This window comes from Budorcas taxicolor, chromosome 7 (genome assembly GCF_023091745.1).
Source record: "Budorcas taxicolor isolate Tak-1 chromosome 7, Takin1.1, whole genome shotgun sequence".
Classification (NCBI taxonomy): Eukaryota; Metazoa; Chordata; class Mammalia; order Artiodactyla; family Bovidae; genus Budorcas; species Budorcas taxicolor.
Genome location: NC_068916.1, coordinates 67,315,214 through 67,341,137, shown reverse-complemented (window position 1 = coordinate 67,341,137; position 25,924 = coordinate 67,315,214). Strand labels below are relative to the sequence as shown.

At 39.0% G+C, this 25,924-nt stretch overlaps 1 protein-coding gene across 2 annotated transcripts in view; it reads right to left on the bottom strand.

The window, feature by feature from the left end:
* The window catches only part of SGCD (sarcoglycan delta), a 613,120-nt gene that overhangs the window by 228,560 nt on the left and 358,636 nt on the right, over window positions 1–25,924 (bottom strand). For both annotated transcript variants that reach the window (XM_052644383.1, XM_052644384.1), the window contains exon 3: window positions 7,576–7,677. In XM_052644383.1, coding sequence (XP_052500343.1) covers window positions 7,576–7,677 — 102 coding nt within the window. The remainder of the gene's footprint in view (window positions 1–7,575; window positions 7,678–25,924) is intronic.

The following is a 25,924-nucleotide window of genomic DNA, read 5'->3' as shown; positions in this document are numbered from 1 at the left end:
TTCTGGGGGCAGCCTGCTTTCCTAGTGGTCCGTAAACAATACAATTAGACATTCTCAACCTCATTTGAAGTTTGGACCTAGCTCTTCTATGAAAACTCTAGTTACAGCTGAGATCTGACCAAAGTCCTCAGTAACTTCTATTTCCAGTACGATCTTCATTCAAGAAAAGTACACACAGTCAATTTCTCCCAAATTAAAGAAAGAACAAAAACCCCATCAGCCCATTTTAATTCTCAGGCAACCAAAGCCTCTGAATAACTATCTGTTTCCCAGGATAAGCAAACAAACAGCCCAAAGGATTAAGCATCGATCTATTCAAAGTTTGTGTGTCTGGTTAGAAAAGAAAAAAAAGCAAGCAGCTGTTTCACTCCATTGTTCACAGTAAACGATGACACATAAAAAGGTAGATACATTTCAGGAATGGCAATCTGCTTCTTGGTGCAGATGGTTTTATAGATGACCCTTCCAATTTTTAATAATCTCTATAGTTTACATATGAGCTAAGAAATGCAAAGATGCCTCATGCGCCCCTCTGACTTAATACAAATCACTTTTATTTATGTGGGCAATACTTCATGGTCCAGTTAACTTCTTAATTAAAGACAGCAAGATGCTCATGTTCCATGCAAGTGGCATGGAAAATACTGTTTGTGTGCACTATGTTCAGCTGGGAGTTGAAGCTGTTTTGAGTACTGAGGAAAAGACACCACGGCTTTCGTCTGGTTTGTAAACTAACCAGAGACATGGCTCCTCTTATTATAACTAACTTGTCAATGGAGCCTCTTTAGACAAAGCTTGTGCTTGTCTGCCATGTAACTTTATTCTGCCTCATGGAAAGCATGCCAAATCCAAATTTGCAGCTTTCTTCCCCTTGTCTGCATCTTTTCCAGTCATGCACAGTCATGGTTAAAGGAAGAAAGACAAAGCGGTGTGTTCTAGAATAACCCAGGATGGAGAATGACCCTGGTGTGCCAGAACTTCAGCTTCCAGAGGCTCTGAGTCTGCTATCTCCTGTCACTGAGCTTATATACTATGTCAAAACCCATAGGAGCCAGACAACTAGAGGAAAATTGGGGCAAAAGAGACACACAGGAAGTAAGAAGCGCTGTGAGTACGAGTGACTACAAATGGGAAGAAGTCAACTTATTCTCAGCGCCATAAACCAGGGGCTGTACGTCCTCATGGAATTTCAGGGGCCCGTTATATGAACCAGCTAAGCAGCTCAGGTATGAAACAAATGGTGACTGATGGTGGCTGTGGCACAATGGAGAATAAATATGCTTCTAAAGGAGGCACCGTCTACAGCGCCCCAGTCCTTACGAATATTAAAGCACTCTGCCAGATTTTCTGCATGGTTTTGTGTGTGAGAATATATATATATATATATATATTTAAAATGTCACATCTTCAGATATTTAAATATTAGAAACAAATTCACATTCAAAGGAAAGCATTGTGTGAAGCATATAAACTGGGCTGGATTCAGTTTGCAAATTCTGTCATAAGCCTTCATATCAGTAGCTGACTTCATAGTTTATAAGGCAGCTCACTTAAATTACTTAGTTTCGCTCTCACCGATAACTTGATGAAGTAAAGAATATCATTTCAGTGGTTACATCAGCCTTCATTAAGGTTGGTCTTGCTGCATTATCCACTGTTGTTTCCAGTTTCCTTTTCTGAATGCTTTTGAATTCTCTTGAGAACTTAACGTGTGTTGCAGTTAAGTTATTCCCCATGAGAGGGAAATGGCCATGTATAACTCAACCTATTGCACTGAAGACAGTGTCATGAGAAAATTAATGATCACATATGCTGTGTGTTGATGTGGAAGAAAATACTGCAGTCCTGGATTGCAGTTCTCACTTTTGCTAGGCATAACTTGAGTAAGTTCAGACTCCTTTTGTGAGCCTTAGAGCTCCATACATTAAATGAAGTTACTGGTTTAATTGAATTCTTAGAGACTTTCTACTTTCAGCCTAGATATGCCTTGTTAATGCAGGCTGATAGAATAAGTCTCAATTCATATCATACTAAAATCAAAATGGGATTTTAAAAACTCAGCTTTCCATAAAACAAAAATGATTTGACCATTTGGTTCAGAGGAAGTTTAAACATCAGATGAGCTCACATCACACAATGATGGTGCAGATAGTGACAATCATTGTCCTTGTCATCAAATCATTTTCACTTAAATGTAAAAATCCATAGTGAGGTTGAGCAGCTCAGAGTTTCAATGAGTGCCTAGCAGCTTTGCAGCTTTCATAAACACTGACAAAATGGGATACCCTCGAAATCCATTTTATATATGGAATTCAGGCCTCTTAGGAAACAACATTCAGACTAATGTTTATAAAACACTGAAATATGTGTGTGTTAATTTCTATATTATTATGGTTTGCTTTTTTTGTATCATAAAATGAGTGGAGATGTCATTCCTGGATTAAAGAATATAAACATTTTAAGGTACTTAGCATATAACAAAATCTTTTTTTTTTTTTCCAGAAAGTAATCTATGAGGGCAGGAGCCAGCAAAAATTTTTAAGCAGAAGCATGGAAAAAAACGTGAGTTGAACATTGACAGAGTGTGACTCAGTGAAAGAAAAATTGAAGGCTAAAAGTTATTGAATATGAAAAGAGTTTCCTTAGAGATTTTCACTGAATTTGTGATTAAGAAGACATGAAGAAGAGGATGAGAGACCATTTGGTTCAGAAGAAGTTTAAACATCAGATGAGATCTTCACTACATGACGATGACGCAGATAGAGACAGTCATTGTCCTTGTCATCGAATCATCAGTCACCATCATCAACATCATCATCAGGGGATGGAGGTGAGAGCAGGAACGCCCATTGCAGAAAACTCACTTCATGTCAAGTTCTATATGAAGCACTTAACAAATATTACCTTATTTATTTACAACCACCAATGATGTATATATTAGTATCACCTTAGTTACACAGGTAAGAAAACAAGAATTTGCCAAGTTAAGAAATTGCTCAAAGATCACTCACTGGTTAAACAGTAGCTCTGGTTGCCGCCCAAGGCCAGTGATACAGCATGTGAGCTTGATGATGGTGTTAGACTGACTCTTGATACAAGCAACTTCTAAGAACCCCATTTACACATGATTTCTTTATTCGACACACAGTTTTTGGTAGGTAGAACATTTTAAAATAGGTAAGTTTTTAGATGAAAAGTATGAAAAATACAGAAATATCATTAAACTTTATACAATAATTTTCTACTTTATTCTGTTAAATCAATTTTTGTATCCCTCCTCCAACTTTTCTTTCTATTCTCTCCTCTCCAAAATGTCCAAATTCAATACAGCAATGAGCTAGGAGCCCTATACTCACCCCAAGTATAGTTTGAGGAGAGTATGGAAATAACTCACTGTGCAACTCTCCCCTTGTGTAGGTCTGAGACAGAGTATTTGCTCAATAAATGCTGGCTTCCCTTCTCTTGCCACATCATATTAAATTTTGTAAAAACACTAGTTCCACCATCATGGGAAGCAAGGGAAGATGCCTCTTTAAAAAAGCAGGGATCTGCTACTTTTATCCAGAATGATACTCTGGATAAAAAGTAGATGAAAAGTCTACTTAGAATTCATGCATTCAATCTATCTACTAGCAGCTTGTGCCAAAAACCCATAGTTGTATTTTGCAATTATAAAGATGCCTACCACACTGAAATGGGATTTAAATATAGTCTTAATGGCATTAAATGCCTTAAGTTTATAAATTTCTGTGCTAATGCATTCAAATAGAATTACTAGGGACGGGGTGGTCTTTGGATGTGATGGTAGAATAGTTAATTTAGTGTGTCCTTTTCAGGCAATTTCCTGAGCCGCATGATACGTTACCACTTAGAAGCTATGCATCCATGTACTAAAGCTAGAGAAACCCAGGTCTTTCATTGAATTCCCAGATGAGAGTTTTTATAGAGATGAACATTTTCTCATTAATTTATCTTCCTAAGTGATTGCTATAGCAGTAATCAATTTGTAGTGACTTTTCCAAGGGCGCAACCTTCAATAATGAAATCAGATACTGTATTGAACATAGGGTGGATTGCCTAACCAATTTCAGCTCCTCTCAGATCAATGAAACACAAAACCAAAATGAAGTCAAGAGTTGCTTCATTAGTTATTCTCACTTAGAAGAGCTGAGTAATCTTGTTCAACTGGACGCTGATCTCTTTTCAATGAGGAAAAGAGAAGGAGACACCCCATGAAAGAGAAACAGCCGTGATCTATGGCAAAGTGACAAGGCAGACTGTTGTACAGGGCAGAATCTTCCAGAGGTGGCATGCATGCAATGGTGAGGTACATCAGAAAGCAACAACACAGTAAACTGAAGATGCCAGAATAGAGAATGGAAAGCTACTGCATGTGAGGTTCGTGTGAGCGTTATGCGAGGCTATGATTCAGGAAGCGTGGCAAATTCCACTGGTAACCTGCTCATCAGTCAGTCTCTCTACCTTCTTTGCTCCCTGAATCCCAATTTAGTTCTGGCAATAATTCCTGTGCTTCAGGTAAGGAGAGGCCTACAGACCAAATCCCTAGCTTATAATATCATTCTTTTGCCTCAGTGAGAAGTTTGGGTTTTATTCTAGGTGTAATGGGAAGTCAACAGAGAATCCCTTGCAAAGGGGTGAAGCGGCTTGACATTTGAAAAGGCTACTCTGGCTACAGTTTGGATAATGAGGCTAAGAGTGAAAGGCAGCAGAGACAGAAGCGGTTACAGCAATGAGAGCGGATGGGGGCTTGAACTAGGGGGGGTGCCTGCAACGGAGAAAAGTAGATGGATCAAGGCACATCTTTCAGGTAGAGGCCAAGAGACTTTCTGATGGGTTTTATCGTATATACACATTGTATGCCCTCTTTTCTTCACTTAGAACACATTAATTTTGTCCTTAGAAACATATAAGCTAAAAGCTTTGCGTGTGTGTGTGTGTGTGTGTGTGTGTTTGCATCAGTTGCTCAGTCATGTCTGACTCTTTGTGACCCCATGGACTGTAGCCAGCCAGGTTACAGTTCCTCTGTCCATGGAATTCTCTAGGCAAGAATACTGGAGTGGGTTACCATTTCCTTCTCCAGGGAATCTTCCCAATCCAGGAATCAAACCCGAGTCCCTCGCATTTCAAGCAGATTCTGTACTGTCTGAGCTTTTAGAAAGGAAAACCAATTTCTAAAAAATAATGGAAAAATAATGAATTTTAACCCTTTAATTTTCTTTAAACAAGGACTTGAAAGCATTGGATTTAACTCACTGCTTTTTCAATATTAAAGTAAGTTTTTCCAAGACCATCATTACTTTTTAAGCTTCTAATTAAGCGTATCTTTGACTTGGGATCAGATGACTATTGATTTTCAGATAGCTTGGCTGACATATTTGCTAAAAGTCCAATTCCTACATATGGGCCTAAGAGATAAACCAGGTACCCTTTTACAGGTCTTCTAAGACATGTGTCTCAGTTTCTTTATATGGCTCTAATTCTCCACCAGGGAAACTTATTTTGCAACATTTTTCTTAGCACATATCAACTATTCTACCCATGATCTTAAAATCTGCTCTATTATACACAAGAAATCTAGCCAGATCACTGACACACTTATAGAAATATAGCTAAATAGGTAAGAGGGGTTGACAAACTACAGCCTGCAGCCTATTTTTCTGTGGCCCTTGAGATAAAATTTTTTTTTTTCTTTTTTGCAGTTTTAAAGAATTATAAAAAGGAAGAAAAAAAAAGATAAAAATATTTACTACCTGGCCCATTAAAGAAAAAGGGACAAACCATTAGAGAGAAAGGACCAATACAAATTAACGAGATAAACTAGTTTAATCTAGGTAAGATTATTAACCTATTGTATATTTAGTAACTTAAATGGATGGTTTAACTAACCAACTTGCTAGGTTGTGTGTGATTAGTTGTCTTGTCACGTCCTACTCTTTGTGACTACATGGACTGTAGTCCACCAGCCTCCTCTGTCCATGGGATTCTCCAGGCAAGAATACTGGAGTGGGTAGCCATTCCTGTCTCCTAGGGACTTCCAGACCAAGAGATTGAACCCAGGTCTCCTGCACTGGAGGCAAATTCTTTACCATCTTGAGCCACCAGGGAAGCCCACTTGCTAGGTTAGGAAGAGTAAATATAAATCAAGAGCAGTGAACACAATTGTCATTTCTTAAATGATTGAAATTGACTGTTCAGTCCAATGCAGAATCCTATCCCAACCCTCGTTACAGTTTTATCCAATTATTCCTTCTAGGATATAGCTTCCACAGAAACAATGGATACGTTTACAATATTTTTGGTACTTTAAGCCAGTATGGTATGGAGTCCCTGTTGAATTTCATAATCACTGACTGGGTGACTGAATTAATTTGGTCTTCTTGCTGATTTTAACACCATGGCTCCCTCCCTCTCACCAGACAGAGAAGGGAGTAAACTTGTTGGCAATTCAGTAGTTGTGTTCAGTCTATACAACTCAGTAGTTTAGATAGCACTCAGATAAAATTACCCACTGCCTCAACTTGCTGAATTTCATTAATTGATGCACACAATGCAAATGGTACTTTGAAGAACTTCCATGTTATTTGTTCACAGGTGGATGAGAACCAATCCAAGGCAGAGCAAATACATTAATAATCCTTTTCAACACTTCACCACCCCACCAAAAAGCAAAAATGAAAGCTAAAGAACAAATAACATCAAAATATACTCAAAACACATTCTAATTTTGATAATATCGGCTAATAAAATCAAGGTGTCTAGGGATCACTTCATCAAGACTTAAAAAAATAAAATAAGAAGAAAGAGAAAGAGCTTTGGTAGTAGGCCATGGTTAACAGAGAAGCTTTTGAATTGGATTTCCTGAGTTGAAATCCTTACTCTGCTGGTTCATAAGAACGTGGCTTGGAACAATCTACTTCTCCAAGCCTCAATTCTTTAATCTGTAAATGAAGACAACAATAAACATCATCCTATTGGACCAATCTGTGAATTATATTAGATAATGATAACCCATCAGAACAGCAAAGTGCATGGGACAGAGCACACCCTCTAGTGTGATCATTTAAATACCATTTTTGAGCATAGCTGTTAATATATTAAATTGATTCTAATCAACCTTTGCCATATTGTCCACATTCTTCATAAAAAATTCTAGTTCTTTAGAACTAGTTCTCTAGTTCTTTTAGAAAACTTCTATTTCTAAAGAGGGCTTTGAAATACTTGACAATTAATAGCAATAGGAAGACTTTCTTGGATTTGTATAGCACTTTAATGCACTTCCACATTTTTTTTCTTGTTTTCTTTGCAGCACAATCTAGAAAGTTCACTAATAAAGGTTATCACTCTCTATTTGGCAGGGTTGGAAAGAGGCTCAGAGAGGTCATCTCATTTGTACTACAGAGGCAATTGCATTCAAAAGTTCCAATTCAAAGGCATCTTACTACGTACATTGCCACCCCTTTCCTCAACCTTTTATATTCAGTCATTGGCAAGATGATTTCCCCCCAGATTTAGATTCAAGAGAAACAATGATTCCTTCTTCCAACAGAAACTTACTGGTCGGGACTGGATTTCTTTGGCGTAGAGAGGTTGCAAGAATTCTGAGTCTCCTTCTAGCTTTAGACCTTTTTCTGTGATTCTCAAGTTTCCCATTCCATCCTAAAATAGAGGCACAGAGAGAACATGGAAAATTTGATTAGTCCAAATTTCAAAAATACCTTAGGTTTTCAAAAATTGAAACAAAATTATTGCCTTTCTTTTTAAGAACATGGAATGAGAGGAGGTCAAAATGAAGACATAATATACTAGGAGGCATTGTTCAGTGTGATTATGCATATTACCCTCTTTGCTAACTTATTCTGAGAAAATCTATTTCAAACAATCTTGGAAAATTGAGTAAATTTTTCAAGCAAGCAGAAATCTAAGCAGCACAGATGAAAGGCATCCTTTTGACTAGGCAGTGGTGAAAGAATGGAGGCAGGAGATGAGTGTGGAAAGAAGAAAAAGATGATTTCCCAGGTTAAAGTAAAAGATCTGATTTCTGAAACTATGAAGAAATGACAAATTGCAGTCTGTTGGTCTAATCCATCCTTTGGACATGGTGTCTTCAGCTCACAAAATATTTAAGGAGTCAAATTATTTACTAACATATTTATTAATACTTTATTATTGGTGGGCTGCTGTCTATGGGGTTGCACAGAGTCGGACACGACTGAAGCAACTTAGCAGCAGCAGCATGGAAATATTGAAATATAAAAGTAGAAAGGATAAATAGCAAACACCTATGTAGTTATCATTCATCTTCAACAATTATCAACTTATGGCTACTTTTCTCTATTACAGCTACTATATCCAACTCTTTTATTTAAATATAACCATAAGCCTATATAATACCATTACCACAGCAAAAAGATAAATAAAATTACTGCTAAATATTATCAAGTACCCAGGGTCAATGTTCAAGTCTCATGAATATTCTTCTCTTTATATCTTTTTGTTTGAAATCAAGTTCCCTATTGCAGTTGTTTGATACATAAAATACTAGATCATCTCCTTAAATCTCCTCAATTTCTGTCACACATCCACACAAAAAAACACACTTATATGATAAACAAAATGACATTTTTTCCAATAGCATTTTCCTCAGTTTTGATTTTGCTGAACATTCCCATAATTTCATGTCATGTGTTCCTTTCTCTCCTGAATTTTCTGTAAGTCAAGAAGCTTGAGGAGATTCAGGGTCAGTTTTCTAGGAAAATACATCCTAGAAAATGAAATGTATTAGTTTTCTTTTGTCAATCACAAATAACCACAAACTCAATGGTTTAAGACAGCACAAATTTATTATTTGTATGTTAGAAGTCAGACCCAGGACTCAAAGGGGAAAATCAAGGTGACAGTAGGGCTGCTACACTCTTTTAGAAGGCCCTAAGACAGAACCCATTTCTCGACATTTTCTCATTTCTCAAGGCTGCCCACATTCCTTGGCTTGTGGCCCCTTCCATCTGCAAGTCAGCAATGGTTGGTTGAATCTTTCTTACATCGAATCATTCCAACAATGAATTATCTGTCTCTTTCTTTCACTGTTTTTTAAATAACTTAGGTACTGATTTTATTCAGATTTCATAATTTTTACAAGTTTTATTTTCTTCTTTAAAAACTTTTAAAATTTATTTCTACTTGAAGAATAACTGCTTTACAGTATTGCATTGGTTTGGACATTTAAAGTTCACGAAGCATACAAGGATAATCTATGTTAAGATCACCTGGTTAGCAACCATAATTCTATCATAACATTAATTCCCTTTTGCCATGTAATGCAACATATTGATGGATTCTGAGATTAGGACATTGATGTTTTTAGAAGGGAGGGCATTTTTCTGCCTACCACATGCTCTATCAGGAAGCAGTGAACATCTTTTGTAATGATGTCATAAGCCACTGGTGACTGAGAGGATCCATTATTTCAGAGATTTCAAACTGGTGATAAAGTAATTATTTCTTAATTTATTTTCTGGGGTATAGCATCAACAGAAATTATATATCATCAACTACATGTTTACCCTAAATTATATAAAAACATGATAGATGCCTGATTTTTCCTCCTTTATTGATTAACATTCAAAATTTGAATTGGTTACCTAATATTCTCTAAAGATGACTAAAGGTTTTCTTTTTAAAAAATATCATTATGAACATTTTGGTTTGCTTCATTCCAGTGCAGTTTTTATTCCTACTGAAGTTTACACTGTTCTCTTCTTGCTCAGTGGGGATCTCTTCAAGTCCTTTAATTAAGACTCAGGCATCTTTAACCACCCTCTTGTTTCTGGCATGGTAAGATGTTCCAGGGTTATCTTACATAAGCCTTGCACCAGGTTGGAACCAGCCATTTCTACTAAGGACCTGGGTTCATTTCAGTGGGAAATGGTATTTAGATACCATAACCTAAGAGCTTGTTTATGTGACTGGCTCTTGTTTACATGAAGAGAGCTAGAAAATGAGCTGTGTATATGTTTTAAATGGAATATATCATGAGTTTTCATGAAATTTCAATTCAAACTTAGGCCTTGAAGGTTTTCATTTAACCTCATGGATCTTATACTGTTTTATTTTCCATACCAAAAATCCCTGTTTTCAATAACACCACTATGACTACTCATTTGACTTAACCCACAAGACACAAAGAGCAGTTTCAGAAAAACCAATGCCACTATCATACTAACATTATGATTAAGAAAAGCAGCTAAAAATTTGCCCTTAAAAAATCTTGAGTATGTACAACTAGTAAACTATAGCCAAATGGCTGCATTTTAAAGTCATTTAAAATAGTTCTATTCTAAATGGTTATGTCAGCAACCTCTTGTCAGTTAGGTTCAACTGTTTCATCCCTGTCCACCCACCTGCTGCTTCAATTTTTCATGAATGCTTTTTTAAAGTCTTATTTTGTTATAGATTTGTGAACTATTTAGATGGCACCAAAGTCAAATCTATAAACCAAGATATATTCAAAGAAGTCTAGCTTCTGTCACAGTATATTTCTGTCACATTATATTTCTTTCTTCTCCAAGTAAAGGTGTGTGTTTGTATCTGTATCAGCCAGGGTTCTCCAGAGAGACAGAACTAATAACATGTCTGTGTAGGTATGCATGTACATATATCCACATGCACGCATGCACATTCATTCACTCATTCATTTTAAGGATCTGACTTAGGAAGTTATGAAGACTGACAAATCTCCAGATCTGCAGACTGCAAGCTGGGGATTTAGATTAATTAAATAAACCCTATGTTATATATATATATATATGATTTAAAATATACATGAATATATAAAATACATTAAAAATTTATTCCTGCATTTTCCCAAAACCATTTGAAAAGTGCAAAATTCAAATGAAAACTTCGGGTTTTCAGCATCTCATGAAAACTGAACGCATGGCAAGTCCGAGTCTGCCTTCTCACATATCTGCCATTGGCTAGAGGTAAAGAGCAGCCTGAATCAAATGCTCTCTAGGTCACCACAATTTTCACCCAACCTACATCACTAAGCTGCGTTTTCTCAGACTCCTAAAGCTTCTGACTTAAGTCTCCCATATCTTCTCGCCAGCACTGCCATCTGCTCTGTGCCTCAATACACTTGGCATAGACGCTGTACGGGGGTAGGGGGACTCTAAGCGACCAAGTGGAGAATGCACATTTTTCCCAATTTTCTTTATAACAGCACTTCAGTCCATGGATGAGAACAGATCTTTCTTGGTCAATATTGTTCTTTCATGGATAGCAGGTCATCTGTATATTTCTATTGTTACTTGTGGGGACAGCTTTTCCAAAAGGGTCCTAGCCTGGGCATTGAAACCCAGTGTGAGGGGCAGTAGGCTGGAAGGAATGCCCATATCACACTAGCATCAGGGAGGATCCACAACAAAGGGAAAAAGCAAAAGCAAATATCCACACAGCCCTCCCCCCACCAAAAGGGTGTATGAGTTATTGTATTTTGGGTTATTATGATGACTTCCATTAACTGGAGAAGCAGACCTTTTCATAGAAATGTAACAGAGAAAGCAAGCCTGATTCCAAGTTGGGATCTATTCCCTTAGCTCTAACCCTTGAGCTCCCTGTTGCTTGTACTTAGTCATGCTGGTCTGCACTTTTGTAAAAGAATGTTGACTAGACTGAAAAAGATGGGATAACTCATTCTCAAGGTGCTGGCCTTTAAAGGTATAACACTTTCCCATTCATATTCAAAAAGTTGCAGAACAGAAAACGTCAGCTATGTTGTTATAGGTTTATACTAACATTCTGACCAGACCCACATGGACAGATGCAAAAACAATGGATTCCTGCAACAACAAGCCATTCCCCCCACTTTTAGTATAAAAGAAGCCTGCATTTTAACTTGTATAAGATGGTTGTTTGGGACCCTTGCATCTTTGCCTGGTAGCTCAGCTGGTAAAGAATCTGCCTGCAGTACAGGAGACCTGGGTTTGATCCCTGGGTTGGGAAGATTCCTTGGAGAAGGAAATGGCAAACTATTCCAATGTCCTTGCCTGGAAAACCCCATGGACAGAGGAGCCTGATGGGCTGCAGTCCATGGGATTGCAAAGAGTCGGGCATGACTGAGCGACTAACACTTTCACTTGGGACCTTAGTCCACCATCTTCTCAGTATGAAGACTTTCTGAATAAAGTCACTATTCCCTGCCTCAACAACTCATCTCTGAATTTCTTGGCCTGTCTTATGGTGAGCAATATAAGCTTGGATTATCTGTAACAGAAACACATACTAAACCTGACATCTATAGATAGACTTTTGTGGTTAAGTTGCTCAGTTGTGTCTGACTTTGCGACCCCATGGACTGCAGCACACCAGGCTTCCCTATCCTTCACTATCTCCTGGAGTTTGCTCAAATTCATGTCCACTGAGTCGGCAATGCCATCCAACCATCTCATTCTCTATCACCCCCTTCTCCTCCTGCCTTTAATATTTCCTAAATTAGTTATTTTTTTTTTCTGATGTGTATTTATCAAAGCAAATGGAACTCCTAAATATTCTTAAATAAAAGATTATATTTGGGGTAATCAGCAAGTTAATTTCAAATAAATCTCCTTCCTCTCTTACAGTTCATTCATAAATACCCTAGTAGTATTTATTGATGACTTACTATGTTTCAATTACTATATTCTGTGTTTTTTACACTTTAATTTCATTTTCTTTATCATTATTGAAATTACCATGCTACTTCTTGATTTTAACTATAAGAAAATAATCATATAGATGCGAAAACATTTGGCTACAAAGTTGTTCATCGCCATCTCATTTTATAAAATAAAAACATGAAAAATTAGAAAATAAAAGTTTCACGTAAAAAGGGTAAATATGCTGCAATGGGATATGATGTAGCTCTTGTAGAGGAATATTTAAGAACACAGGCAAATATTCACAGTCCATTATTAAGTGAAAAAAATTGATTTACAAATACATATGTATATTTCATACCACTTTTATAACTATATATACATATTTATATACATACATACATGCACTTAAGAGGAAAAATTCTAGAGAACATTTCCCAGGGAAAAAATTATACAAAAACATATATTTAAAGTTAAGGTTAGCTATTTTTGTATGCCTAAAATATGAGTATTCTTTATTTTCTTCCTTTCGCTTATCTGTACTATATAATTTTCTGTAACAACTTTTGTATTTTAAGAGGTTATAAAACATTTTCATGCTTTATTTCAAAAATCAATCTTTATAAAAAATCTATACTATGTCATATATTTGATGCTAGTGGTAATGAACACAACTGGCAGTGCAGGAGACATAAGAGATGAGGGTTCAATGCCTGGGTTGGGAAGAGCCCCTGGAGGAAGGCAAGGCAACCCACTCCAGTATTCTTGCCTGGAGAATCCCATGGACAGAGAAGCCTGCTGGGCTATAGTCCACAGGGCCACACCGAGTTGGACATGACTGAATCGACTTAACACACATGCATCTTTACATTATCTAAAGTCATCTCCTCAACGGTCTTATGAGATCATCATTATTTTCCTTATTTTATACATGATAAAATTTACTGGTAAATAACTTATTCACTGGTAAGTGACTCAATAAAAAAGGCTGAGCACCGAAGAATTGATGCCTTTGCACTGTGGGGCAGGAGAAGACTCTTGAAAGTCCCCTGGACAGCAAGATCAAACCAGTCCATCCAAAAGGAAATCAGTCCTGAATATTCACTGGAAGGGCTGATGCTGAAGCTGAAACTCCAGTACTTTGGCCACCTGATGCAAAGAACTGACTCACTGGAAAAGACCCTGAATGCTGGGAAAGATTGAAGGCAGGAGAAGGGGATGACTGATGATGAGATGCTTGGATGACATCACTGACTCAAAATGGACATATGTTTGAGTAACTCCAGGAGATAGTGAAGAACTGGGAAGCCTGACAAGCTGCAGTCCATGGGCTCGCAGAGAGCTGGACACGACTAAGCAACAACAGCAACAACTCACTCACAGTCACATACCTAGTTAATGACAGAATCAGGAATTTAAACTCAAGACTATCAAATTCAGACTCTATCCTTTTACTCATTATTCTAACCCAGTCTAATGTATATTTAAAGTATGTTTCTTAATACCACTTTGATTTTCACTTATTTGGTTGGTGTGCTCAGCAACTGTAGAGAGGGTCATCTCCAACTGCAAGACTAACACCATCCAGTTTTATGGTCAAATACCTTTATTCCACCTTCCCAGAGTCTAAAGGCTCTTTATTACAACCTAATTGCCTCCCATGGGACTAGGCACAGGCTAAATCATCTGCTATTTCTGGAAGCCTACTGTGTGCTTAACTATGTGCTGCAAGCTATGGGGAGGCAGAAAGAGGAACAGCCCTTCTCAAACATGTCCTCCGAGCTGTTTAGAATAGAGATGGCACACAGCCAAAGAAGAATAGTCAAGGAAATACAAGAAAGAGCAACATTTGAGAAAAGCTCATCTAATCCAGCAGTCAACTAACTCTTTTGTAATAGCAGTTTAACTTTTACTTAAATGCTTTTTTTTTGGTAAGAAGTGTGCATGCTCGGTCACTCACTACCAATTTGCCAAACGCTTATTTTTTCTTCCATTTACAGATTCTTCCCACACTTCTGCCTCATCACTTCATTTTTCCACTTTCTGTCCCAGTCCCTAGGTCTGCCCAAGATATGTGGTGGGAAAGCTCTTTCCAGTAGTGTGAATTATTGTCATTGTGCATGTGTGTGCTCCGTTGTGTCTGACTCTTTGCAACTCCATGGTCTGTGAACCACCAGACTCCTCTATCCATGGAATTTTCCAGGCAAGAATACTGGAGTGGGTTGCCACTTCCTACTCCAGGGGTTCTTCCCAATCTAGGGACTAAATCCTGGTCTCCTGCATCTCCTGCGTTGACAGCTGGATTCTCTACCACTGCACCACCTGGGAAGAACCTGAATCACTGTGATTAGCCTCTATTTGCAAACTATAACACAGACTAGAGTAGCCAACTAAATATGTTCTCACATTAGCATCTCCTTGATAGTTCTGGAACAATCAGACTGGATTAAATGCACACTGAAACAGCTTGAGAACAGCCTTATTTAAAGCTATTTTACTTTAACTGCACAAGAAGCTACAGGTATTATTAAGACAGGAGTTTTAGGTCAGTTTTGAATCAAAACTTCCTTTCCAGTAAGATGGAAAAGAAGCATTGGGAAGATTCACAGTCATTCCCAAAGTAATTAGAAATAGACCATTTCCCCCCCGCCTTTCTTCAAATGGCAAAATGTCATTCTTTGAAGGAAGCACAAAAATTCTAGCAGCCCACTAGCTGGCCTTGACTGAGCCAACACCATCCAGCCAATGGTCCTACATTTGACAAAGTACACTTGGGACAGAAGTGGGAACCCAGGACCCACTGTCCCAGTGAGGGAATGGTCTCTGCTGACCTGTCAGTACAGTGTCCCCTGTGCCTACCCCCTGCCTAGCACACAAGAGTTTTCACAAACACATTTTTTCCGGGCCAAGTTAGAGTGGCCCCTTGTACGGTCTTCTGGAGGAGATAGGGCCTGGGGACAGGTACAGAGGGGTGGAATCTAGAGGGAATCTCCCTCTGAGCTGGACCAAAGATGATGGCATTTGTTCTTTATATTGTATCTGGGTCAGACTGTCCAGTTGATTGTTTCAAGTGGCCAGTTTTCCACAAGATGAGTCGAGAATAAATGCAGAGATTTCAGAGTGGCAGGACAATAGACTGAAATATTAATTTGTTTCTTTCTTCATCTCTCCCATGTCAGACCCCAGCCCCTTTCATCACCACTTCAGATAGGTTCTCAGGCTTTATAATCACGTAGCTTAGAGATTTTGAGAGCAAAGAAGCAGAGGCGGCCTGAAAGCACTGGGGTTTCTTATCATTTGTAAAAGGTAACTCAATAAATGGACTGTGTCAGGCATGTTGGGCAGGGAGGCAAGTAGAAGATGAGATTTATTTCCACTGGGGATGGAGAAGGCTTCTATGATTTCCATGAGTTCTAGAGACCACTGTCCTGCCAGCATCCCTAGGGGAGTTAGGACCTCAGAGAGAAATGGCTGCAGGGCTTCAGCCTCTCCAAACTTCCCCCTTCCCTGGAATAGCAGAGAGATCCCTTTTCAAGACACAAAGGGACCACAGTTCTCTCAGCCATTGCCAGTGAAAGGCAGTGACTAGTGCCCTCCAGGGCTAACCCACTAGTGCTGGGCAAAACATTGAGATGTCCAAACATCCTGAGCGCTGTGGAATGCCCTGTTGGCCCTTGTGGAATGACGGATGAGAATCAGCATTACCTTCCTCTAAAGAAAGTATTATTTCTTGCTCCTCTCATTTTCTTGCTATATCAGCATCAAACAGGTTTTTAATTCCATCAGCACATTTTCAAGCTTGAAGTAATGCCAGGTCCTATTTTAGTAAGCAGGTCTCAAGATGAGCTCTTGTAACAGTTTTAATGGTAGGCATTGCTTGGTTTTGATCAGAGTGAAACAACTGTATCTGCACACAGATTGCTTCAGAAAGGCAAGCTTCAGGAGAGATGGGATTTTGTTGTGTTCTCTCAATTCCTACAACATTGCTTGACTCCTGGGATGTGCTCAGCAAATACTTGTGAAGTATTATAATGTCATTTCAAATAAAGCTGTATTTTGAAAGGTGTACTGTGGGAACTGCAAAGATGTTAAAAGCTCAACCTGTCCCTTGAGCAGATTTCAAAATACAGCAAGAGTTCTCAACTAGGGTGGTATAGTACTGAATGGGTGAAAACTGGTGATTGGGTAAAGATGCAAATCACACTCTTTATGTATAAGAGTGCTTATATATAGAGTACATACACAGTATTTTAATATAATTAGAATTTCATGGTGAGGGGAGTGAGACAATTATGGGGAGGGTGGTGAGTCTAAAAATGCTCTCGGGGAGGGGGAGGCAATAATGAAAAGCAAAAAGTTGAGAAATTCTCCACCAGAATGTTATAGATTTCGAGACTACTCCACCTTCCCTCCCTTTAATCCATAAGCAGCCACTTCTGCCATTCACATACTGAACCATCCTCTCAGCCTGTAAAATGCAATCGCCTGGTAGCGGCACATGTAAAGCAGAAACTCCTTAATGGGACAGTTAACACCTCTTCATCTGCCCCCAGCCACTCCTCCAGCCTCATCTCATCAGTTTGCCTTCACTCTGTCACAAAGCAAGCTAGCAATTCCTCCAAATTCTTTCCCTTTTCAGTTTTCACTAATGTCCCTCCCTTGGCCAACAAGGCTCTCCAGCCCTTTGGTTTTGGTCAGATGTCTTTTCTGGGTCTAGGGGCCCTTCTCTGATGTGCACACTTCGTGAGCACCTCCATCACAGCATTTACCCACGGCAGTACAATGAGCCATTGCCTTCTGTGTCCTTCCACTCGACTTCAGATTCCTTGAGACGAGGGGTAGTGTGTCACTCATTACTCCATCTTTCTGGCCCAATACATTGTCTACAACTAAGTATGTGACTGCAAGAGCAATAAAAAGTAAGCTAGAGAGGGCTCAGAAAGGATGCATCAATGCAAATGAAAAACAATAACAAAGCTGCCATTGCTATAAGCATTAGGCAAAGCACTTGACTGACATGTCCATTAATCCTCATTATAACTCTAGTGGGTAGGCAATGTTAGCCCATTTCATAGTTGAGAAGACTGATGTTCGGATGCCCTGATAGTCTAATTATGAAATGTAAGTCCTTCACTACCACACTGCATACTGCATGGTTAAGATCCAACTGTTTGCCCAGCCCTGTGTTAAATGCAAAGTGATGAGGACTGAAGATCGAGTCCCTCCCTTCTAGGAGCTTCTCGTTTAAAGGACAAAACACAAGTAACCCATATAATGGCAATGGTGTGGAGATAGAGGGACTCATAGTCCACTGGTGGGAACACGATGTGGGGGCAGGCACTTACAAAAGGATTTGACTGTTCAAGAGTTAAACACACAGTTACCACGTGACCCAGAAACTCCACTCTTAGCTGTCTGCCCAAGATAAATAAAAACCTATGCTCACAAAGACTTGAACATAAATATCCATTAAAGTTCTTAATAGTCAAAAAGGAGAAACAAGCCAGATGCTCACCAACTGATGAATATATAAAATATTCTATATCTACGCAATGGAATACTATTTAGCAGTGCAAAAGGAACAAAATGATCCATGCCACAACACAGATAAATCTCAGAAACATTATGCTAAGTGAATGAAGCCAGACAGACAAGATCACGTATTATATGAGTCTGCTTATATATAACATCCAGTGAGGCAAATTTATAAAGGCAGAAAGTATATTAGCAGTAGTCGTAGATTAGGATTTAGGAGTGACTTTAAAAAACCCTAAGGGATTTTACTGACATTACAGAACTGCTCTAAATTTGGAATGTGATGATAGTGGCCAAACCCAGTAAATTTACCAAAAATGACACTTAAAGGGCTGAGTCTTATAGCGTGTAAATTTAACCTTAACAAGTTTTTTTTTTTTTAAGAGTAATAGACATGCACTGATATTCCAAGAAAAAAGAAACCCAGTTCAGGAGACATGACATGTGCTTTCAAATTGTCCGAATCAGTAAAGAGAACAGGTTCAGAGACGTGTGCTGGGGCAAGAGGTAGCAGGTTCAGGAGGGAACTGGTAAGAGACAACGCCAGTATTTGTCCTCAGCTGGTGTGCAGCGATAAAAGAAAGATGCTGGCAAGGGTTCTGTTCCCATCCAGGACCAAGCCTGGGGACGGAGGAGCAGCGTGCGGAAGACACAGCAACTGCACTGGACCCAGGAAGCATTTACTGATTAACCCAATTACACTGTGGGTAGTCCAGGAAGTTGCTATTGATCTTTTCCAGCGAGCATTAAATATTGGAGCATAACTGGTGCTGAATGACAACACAACGGCAAAGACCAGATGACCCCTCAGTGTCTGGGTCACCGGTTCTGATCCTTTGTGTCAGTTGCTATATAATCTCGACTTTAGCCATATGTTCCTTCTTTTACCATCCATGTCAACTTACCCTATAGTTTTTCTTTCTTCTCCTTATTACTACCCAGTTATCACCAAAGCTAAGCCTCAAAGACTGGTTAGAATTTTGTGTGTGTGTGTGTGTGTGTGTGTGTGTGTGTGTGAGAGAGAGAGAGAGAGAGAGAGAGAGAGAGAGAGAGAGAGAGAGAGAGAGAGAGAGAGAGAAGGGGGCATATAAGACACATACATCTGTCAAATTGCTTTGCTGCCTCACTGAATCAGAATTGTGGTTTCTCATTTATGCTTTATAACATCCCATCAAGTTGTTTTTAATGATTTATAGGTCCAAGGCCATGGTACTTGAAGCATTCTATATTGCCTGGATGCCAGTAGTAATATATAGATGGGCATCCTTTGCTCTATAATTTTCCTGGGGATGAGACAATTGGCCAAAGAGAGGGAATTCCTTTCCCATGCATACACACAGGGAGTAAGCCTCATTCTCTGTATTTCTAAATGACTTTGTTCCTACTTGTTCTTTAGGGCATACCTCTCAGTTTCCTTGAGAAGTCTTCCATGATATTCCTCAATCTTTTAGAAACCACCTTATCTCAGTAATGGGAACACACAAACACACACACACAGCATTATGGTATATTGGCTAAGAATAAGAATTCTAGAATCAGACTGCATAGTTACAGTGCTAGTTTGACCACTTAACTTGCTAGTACCCTTACATATCTCACTCTCCTTATATGAATACTTAAAAGATAATAATATCCTATAAATAGAGGATTAAATCAGACAATTCCTGTGTATCAGTCAAAATACCATGGTAACAACAACAAATTCCCAGTGGCTTCAAATGATAAAGATTTCTTTCTTACCCAAGCTACATGTCCATGGAAGTTTAATGATAAAGCAACTAGGACACAGAATGACAGAGCAACCACCACTTTGAACACCCTGCTGCTCTCTATATCTTTAGGCACATGTACATCTATATTTCCCCACCCACTTATGACAGGTTTGGCCATGAGATATGGCTTGTGAAATGTCTGTGTGCATGCTAAGTTGCTTCATTCGTGTCCAACTCTTTGCGACCCCATGGACTGTAGCCCGCCAGGCTCCAGGCAAGAATACTGGAGTGGGTGGCCATTCCCTTCTCCAGGGGATCTTTCCAATCCAGGGAGTGAACTCACATCTCTTATGTCTCCTGCATTGGCAGCCGGGTTCTTTATCACTAGCGCCATGGGCATAAGTCAATTCATAGCAGATGCTGTAACAGTCAGAGCATACTCTATCATGCTCGCCTATTATTTTCTCTCTCTCTAGACTGCAAACTTCAAGCAGCAGGAATAGTACCTTAACTGTCTTTTTATCCTAATCACCTGTCATAAACCCTGACACAGAGTAGGTAGACAGTAAATTTTGACTGAATGGATGAGAAGTCTTCTGTCAGCTGCCAAGAACTGTAAGTTAGATCTCAAATGAAGTCAAGTCTGGTTGAAAAGTCAACATGTCCTGGGTACCACTCACCCAGACCAGTACTGTGCTTGGTGACCATCTAGGAAAACAGAGCAACATGGGGATTATTGTGTACCTCAAGACATGGGTTAAAGATAATCTTTAAAGAACGTTTTCAAGGAAATGTAAGCACATTCCTAAGAATCACGAGAGGAGTACAGACAGCACCTGGGCTTAGCCTTGACCCTTCCACTAGCCCTCAGTGCAGACTTGGAAAGCCTAGCTGTTCTGCCTCTGTTTCCTCCATCTCATGATGGGAAGTTGGACAGTACGAACATTAAGGTCTTTTTCACTTTAAAAAGTCTTATTCTGTGATGCACAGGAAGGAGATACTCTCTGGACAACAACAAATTACAGCTGTCACTGGGAACTGGTGCTGGCAACCCAGAGAGGCTGCAATTAGCATGTCCTGTGTGACTTGTGGTTTTGCCAAAGACATTCTTGCAAAAACTCTTACAAATCACTCCCAATGTACACCCAGATTTGGGGAGGATTTAGGCATAAAAGCCAATGCCAACACATTGTTCTGAAACAGAAACTTGTAAGCAACCTTTAAAAAGAGACATCGGTGGAGAATTTATTGATTCTTTAACGGGAAGAAAATGAGAGATGGATAATAAAGTGTGAGTTGCTATATCCCCTGTCCCAGGTGAAAAATGTGAGCTTATGAATCCTGAGCTATTGTTGATAAAGGAAGGGACTCATTTATCTTAAGGAGACACATAAAAGAAAATAAGTGAAATATGATTAGACTCATGCCACGTGTTTAGATTAAATTCCTACCATGGCATTCCCTGCTGCTTGGTGAACACTCTCCACTAGTAAAGCCTGATTAAGACACTGGCCTGAGTGATATGAAAAATGTATGCTGTGAAAATTCCTTTCAAACTAGATCCTTTCACCAGGGTATGCACCCCAAGGGAGCTAGCTGTCCTGCCTTCCCTCTATTTTCATTAGGAAAACTTGTCAGTTGTACACAATAGTGTCTTTCATGAGACTTCAAGTTATAGCTTCAAAGAGGCCAGTGCCTTTTTGATACTTGTGAGAAAGGTTTCAACGGATGAGTTCAGAAACAGGAAGGCTGGCACGTGCCCTTCTGGCACTAGAGCTGTGTTACCTATTAATTTGGCCCTTCTGTTCAAGTTTTGATGTCCAAATTGGCCTTCTAAAGGATGTACTCCCAGTCTTCCAGACGTGTTGTCAATTTCCACAATTACCCTTTGCCTTAAACTAATGAGAAGCAACAGTTGTCTGGGGGAGATGCCTAGGGCTGCTTCCCTTGTGGGTACTCCTAAGGCATAATAATCCTCTCACATTTCATGCACATGTTCTCTAAAGAGTAGGACAACTGAATTTAGCACAGGGAATCACTGAGTGCTCAGAGAACCCCATCTGCTCAGTCAACAAAGTCATGCACTCTTTTTATTCAGAGGATTACACAAGCAAGAGCTATGAAGTGCTGTGAAGAGGACTAAGGCAGCATAAGAGGGTAGAAGGTGAGGAGGGAGGAGAATTTCAATTTTTGATAGGAGGTCCAAGAATTTATCTCTGAGAAAACATCCAAATGAAGTGAGGGAGCCAGTCATAGGAAGATCCATGGATAGAGGGGATGAGCCTGGCGTATTTGAGGAACTCCAAGAAAGCCAGGATGACTATAGCGGAGTGACATCTACCTCTACATAAGACGGAGAGTAGTAGGAGCTGAATCCCAATGCTTGTAAGCGACCAGATCTTGGAGAAGATGCTACTAAGGAGTCTGGAGTTTTATTCTTTACCTGATTGGTGACAAATGAACGTGTTAAGGAAGGGAATGCTGAGATCTGGTCTCTATTTTAACTTAGATAAATTCCAACAAGATTTTCATGAAAGGGCTAGATACAAGTTTGATGAATTCACTACTTCAAGTTAATTTCAAAATTGTTTTCTAAAAAGAGAACTTGCTGATCATTGATTCTGCAATTTTCTTTAATTTTAATATTTTTTGGAATGTACTCCCCACTTCCTTTGCCTAGCCAAATTCAGAGACCACAGTGATCAAGACCATGAGGTTTGGAATCAGAATGATTCATTGTTGAGTTCAGGTCCCATGCTAGTCATTGAACCTTCCCTGAGCTTTTTCTAGTAAAATGGGAAGCCTGTTATCACTCCTTCAGGATTCTGTGTGTGTGTGTGTGTGTGTATCTGCTCATGCATACACATTTGATCTGCTTAAACGCAGTGCTTAGAATACTACAAGTACTCAACAACACCCTATATCAAGCTATGCATCACTCCATCCCCTGGATCCCACATCCATCTCCCCTTTCCTTCCTTTTCCTGACTACCTTCTCTGATCTTCCATGGCAGCCACACTCTTTAACACAGAATTTCCCTTACTTGATTCGATATGCATGGAGAGGCTTGGGTAAGAGAAGGAAAAAGAGGGTCAGTTACAGAGCTGCCAGTGTCAAGAGGATGGAGAATGAAGGAGATAAGGGGCAGTTATGAAGAAGCTAAGGGAGTTTGCCACTAAATTTTTCTTATACAGTTACTAGTACAAAGTGAAATATTAGAGATCACCCAGTATCTTCAAGTTAGTAAACCAAGAAGAAAGGAAAGGGGGAAGGATGTTTTAGGCTTTGCTAAAACTGAGTTTGCCTTCCTATCTGGTCAAGATAGTTCTTTAGTAATTTCAACATAGAGAATTAAATCATCAAATAGTAAGAGGCTAAAGCAGATTAATGGGATTCTATTTACCTTTTATTCTCTTTTAAATAACCATGCCAGATATTACTTGTACCCCCATCCATCCCTTAAGAAGAGCATCTTGAATAAGTCTGAACAGTTCCTGAGATCCAGAATTGGGGCAATTCTCTGGGCAAAAAGAGCAGAGAGAGGAGATTAAAAACTCATTGTGAACCCAATCATAACCACTTTTTAAACCTTATTTGAGATGATAGCTGTGATGGTTAATTTTATGTGTCACCTTGACTGGGCTATGGGGTGACCAGATATTTGATATAACGCTATTCCAGGTATGTCTGTGAGAGTGTTTTCAGATGAGATTAACATTGAATAGGTAGACCTACTAAAGCAGATTTCCTTCCCTAAAGTGGGTGCACCCCTCCAAGTAGTTGAAGGCCAGAATAGCACAAATGGGCTAATCATTTCTCTAGTAAGTGGGGATTTTTCCACATTTAAACTGAAATGCAGCTCTTAACTGGGGCCTACTGGCCTTCGGACGGGAACCACATTATTGGTTCTCCTCGGTTTCCAGCTTACCAACCGCAAATCTTGAGACTGTCCAGGCTCCAGAATCATATGAGCCAATTCCTTACTATCAGTGGCTTTATACTTACATATGCACACACATTCTATTGGTTCTGTTACTTAGGATAATCTTGGCTAATGCAGGCCAATAGAGAAGTCTATTTCCAAATTCAGTTTCTGAATTAAAGGAGACTTTCAAAAACATTTATCCACATTACATAACTCTTCAGTCACCACACCCCCCTTAAAGATGTGACCAAATCACACTCTTGGAGAGACCTAAGACTTTCTCAGCCTCTGCTTGGGAACAATAATCACTACTGTCATAGCCTGGTAACCCTTCTGTGTCCCATAAGAGGGAAGCCCTATTATAGGACAGTATTAAGAGTTATCAAGCACCCAGTCACACTTTCACTTGGCTCTCTCCCAGAAAATGATGCCAGGCTTAAGATTACAATGTGATCATGAAAGAAGAAGCTATATCACAACTCGAAAGAGCTTATGGTAATCTTGACATTGATAGGAATGGGGCTGTCACAGGTACTGGGAAATTAATTCTTTAATATCACGTAAACTGGTTGGGTGACAGATGAGATGGTTGGATGGCATCACTGATTCAATGGACATGAGTTTGAGCAAACCCAGGGAGATAGTGAAGGACAGGGAAGCCTGATGCGCTGCAGTCCATGGGGTCGCAAAGAGTCGGACACGACTTAGCCACTGAACAGCAGCAAACCGGCTGGGAATAGTTCAGAAAAGATTTATAATTACTATAACCAGCTAGAAGGAGGGTGCTTCTTCATGTTCTGTTAGTGTTTATATGCTTGTAGAAGGATCTTGAGAGATTTCCCTTTATTTTATTGGTGGCTCTTTCTATGATTGTTGGGTATAAGGAAAACATAGAATGATTTATGAATTCCTATATTCTCCACAGTCCAACTATGTAGGAGAGGTTAACAAGTAAGAGAGTACCTTCTCTTATACTCAAAACGTGGCAGAAAGAGATGCATAAAATAGAAGTGGAAAGAATACAATATCTCTCAGGTCATGCTTAAAAGGTATAGCAGAGGAGACATCAAGTTAACCAGAAAGTGTTCATCTATGGAGATCTCGTTCTTCAGGAACAACAGATATATGCATTATGGTAATGCTTCTTGCACTTTTAAAACTTTTTGTATTAGGAACAATTTTTTTTCAAAACAGTTACTTGACAGACATTCCTCATTCGCTTTCTTTGCACTTTCAATTTTGACTCAAATCCTATTATTCACAAGATATGAATTGGCCAGTGGGAACATTTCCAACAACAATATTTCAGAATTAAAATCTAATTTAACCAAGATGACCCCTGGCAATCATCAAGCTCAGGTAAAAGGAACCCCTTCAACATAAATGGCCATATGTTATTCATTCTGTCCAGAGCGTTTTAGGAAAAGTATTGAATCATTTCTAATCATCTAAGCTGCCTTTCTTATCATATAATAACTTATAATGGGCAAGCCTTAAAAAAAGTATACTATACCACCATAACTAACATATGTGTGAGAATGACATCCAGTCTAGGAAACACAAAAAAATCATTTTAGAGTGGTTTAATAAGAGGGGAAGTGAATAGTTTAAAAAATGTGCAGCTTAATACGTAATCATACAATGAAGATGTTAGCTTAGGGAATAACTCAATACTTTCTTCCTTAACTTCAGGTTTTAAAATGCCCATTTTTATGGAGCAGGCAGTGACAACTTTAGTATCAAAAAGATTCATCCTCATATGTCGATTCTACTCATTTTTCACCTGTGTGACCTGGGGCAAATCACTTAATATTTTGCCCCTCAGTTTGCTAAAAATCAACAAGCTACCACAGTATATAAGGCTGTGTTAAGTTATCTGGCATAAAAAGTGGCAAACTGTAGGTGTTTTATCAATACTATTTCCCCTCTTTTAAAGTAGAAAGAGATTTGGCCTTAACATGGTCTTTTTAGAAAAAAAAAAATCCTTCTTTATGGATAGAGATTCTTGAGGCTAGGATTATTACAGATTTTCCCCATCTTTCATAATAATGTCACGTGCTAGAGAATGTGTTCTTTAGTGGATCCAGGCTAAAGCTCA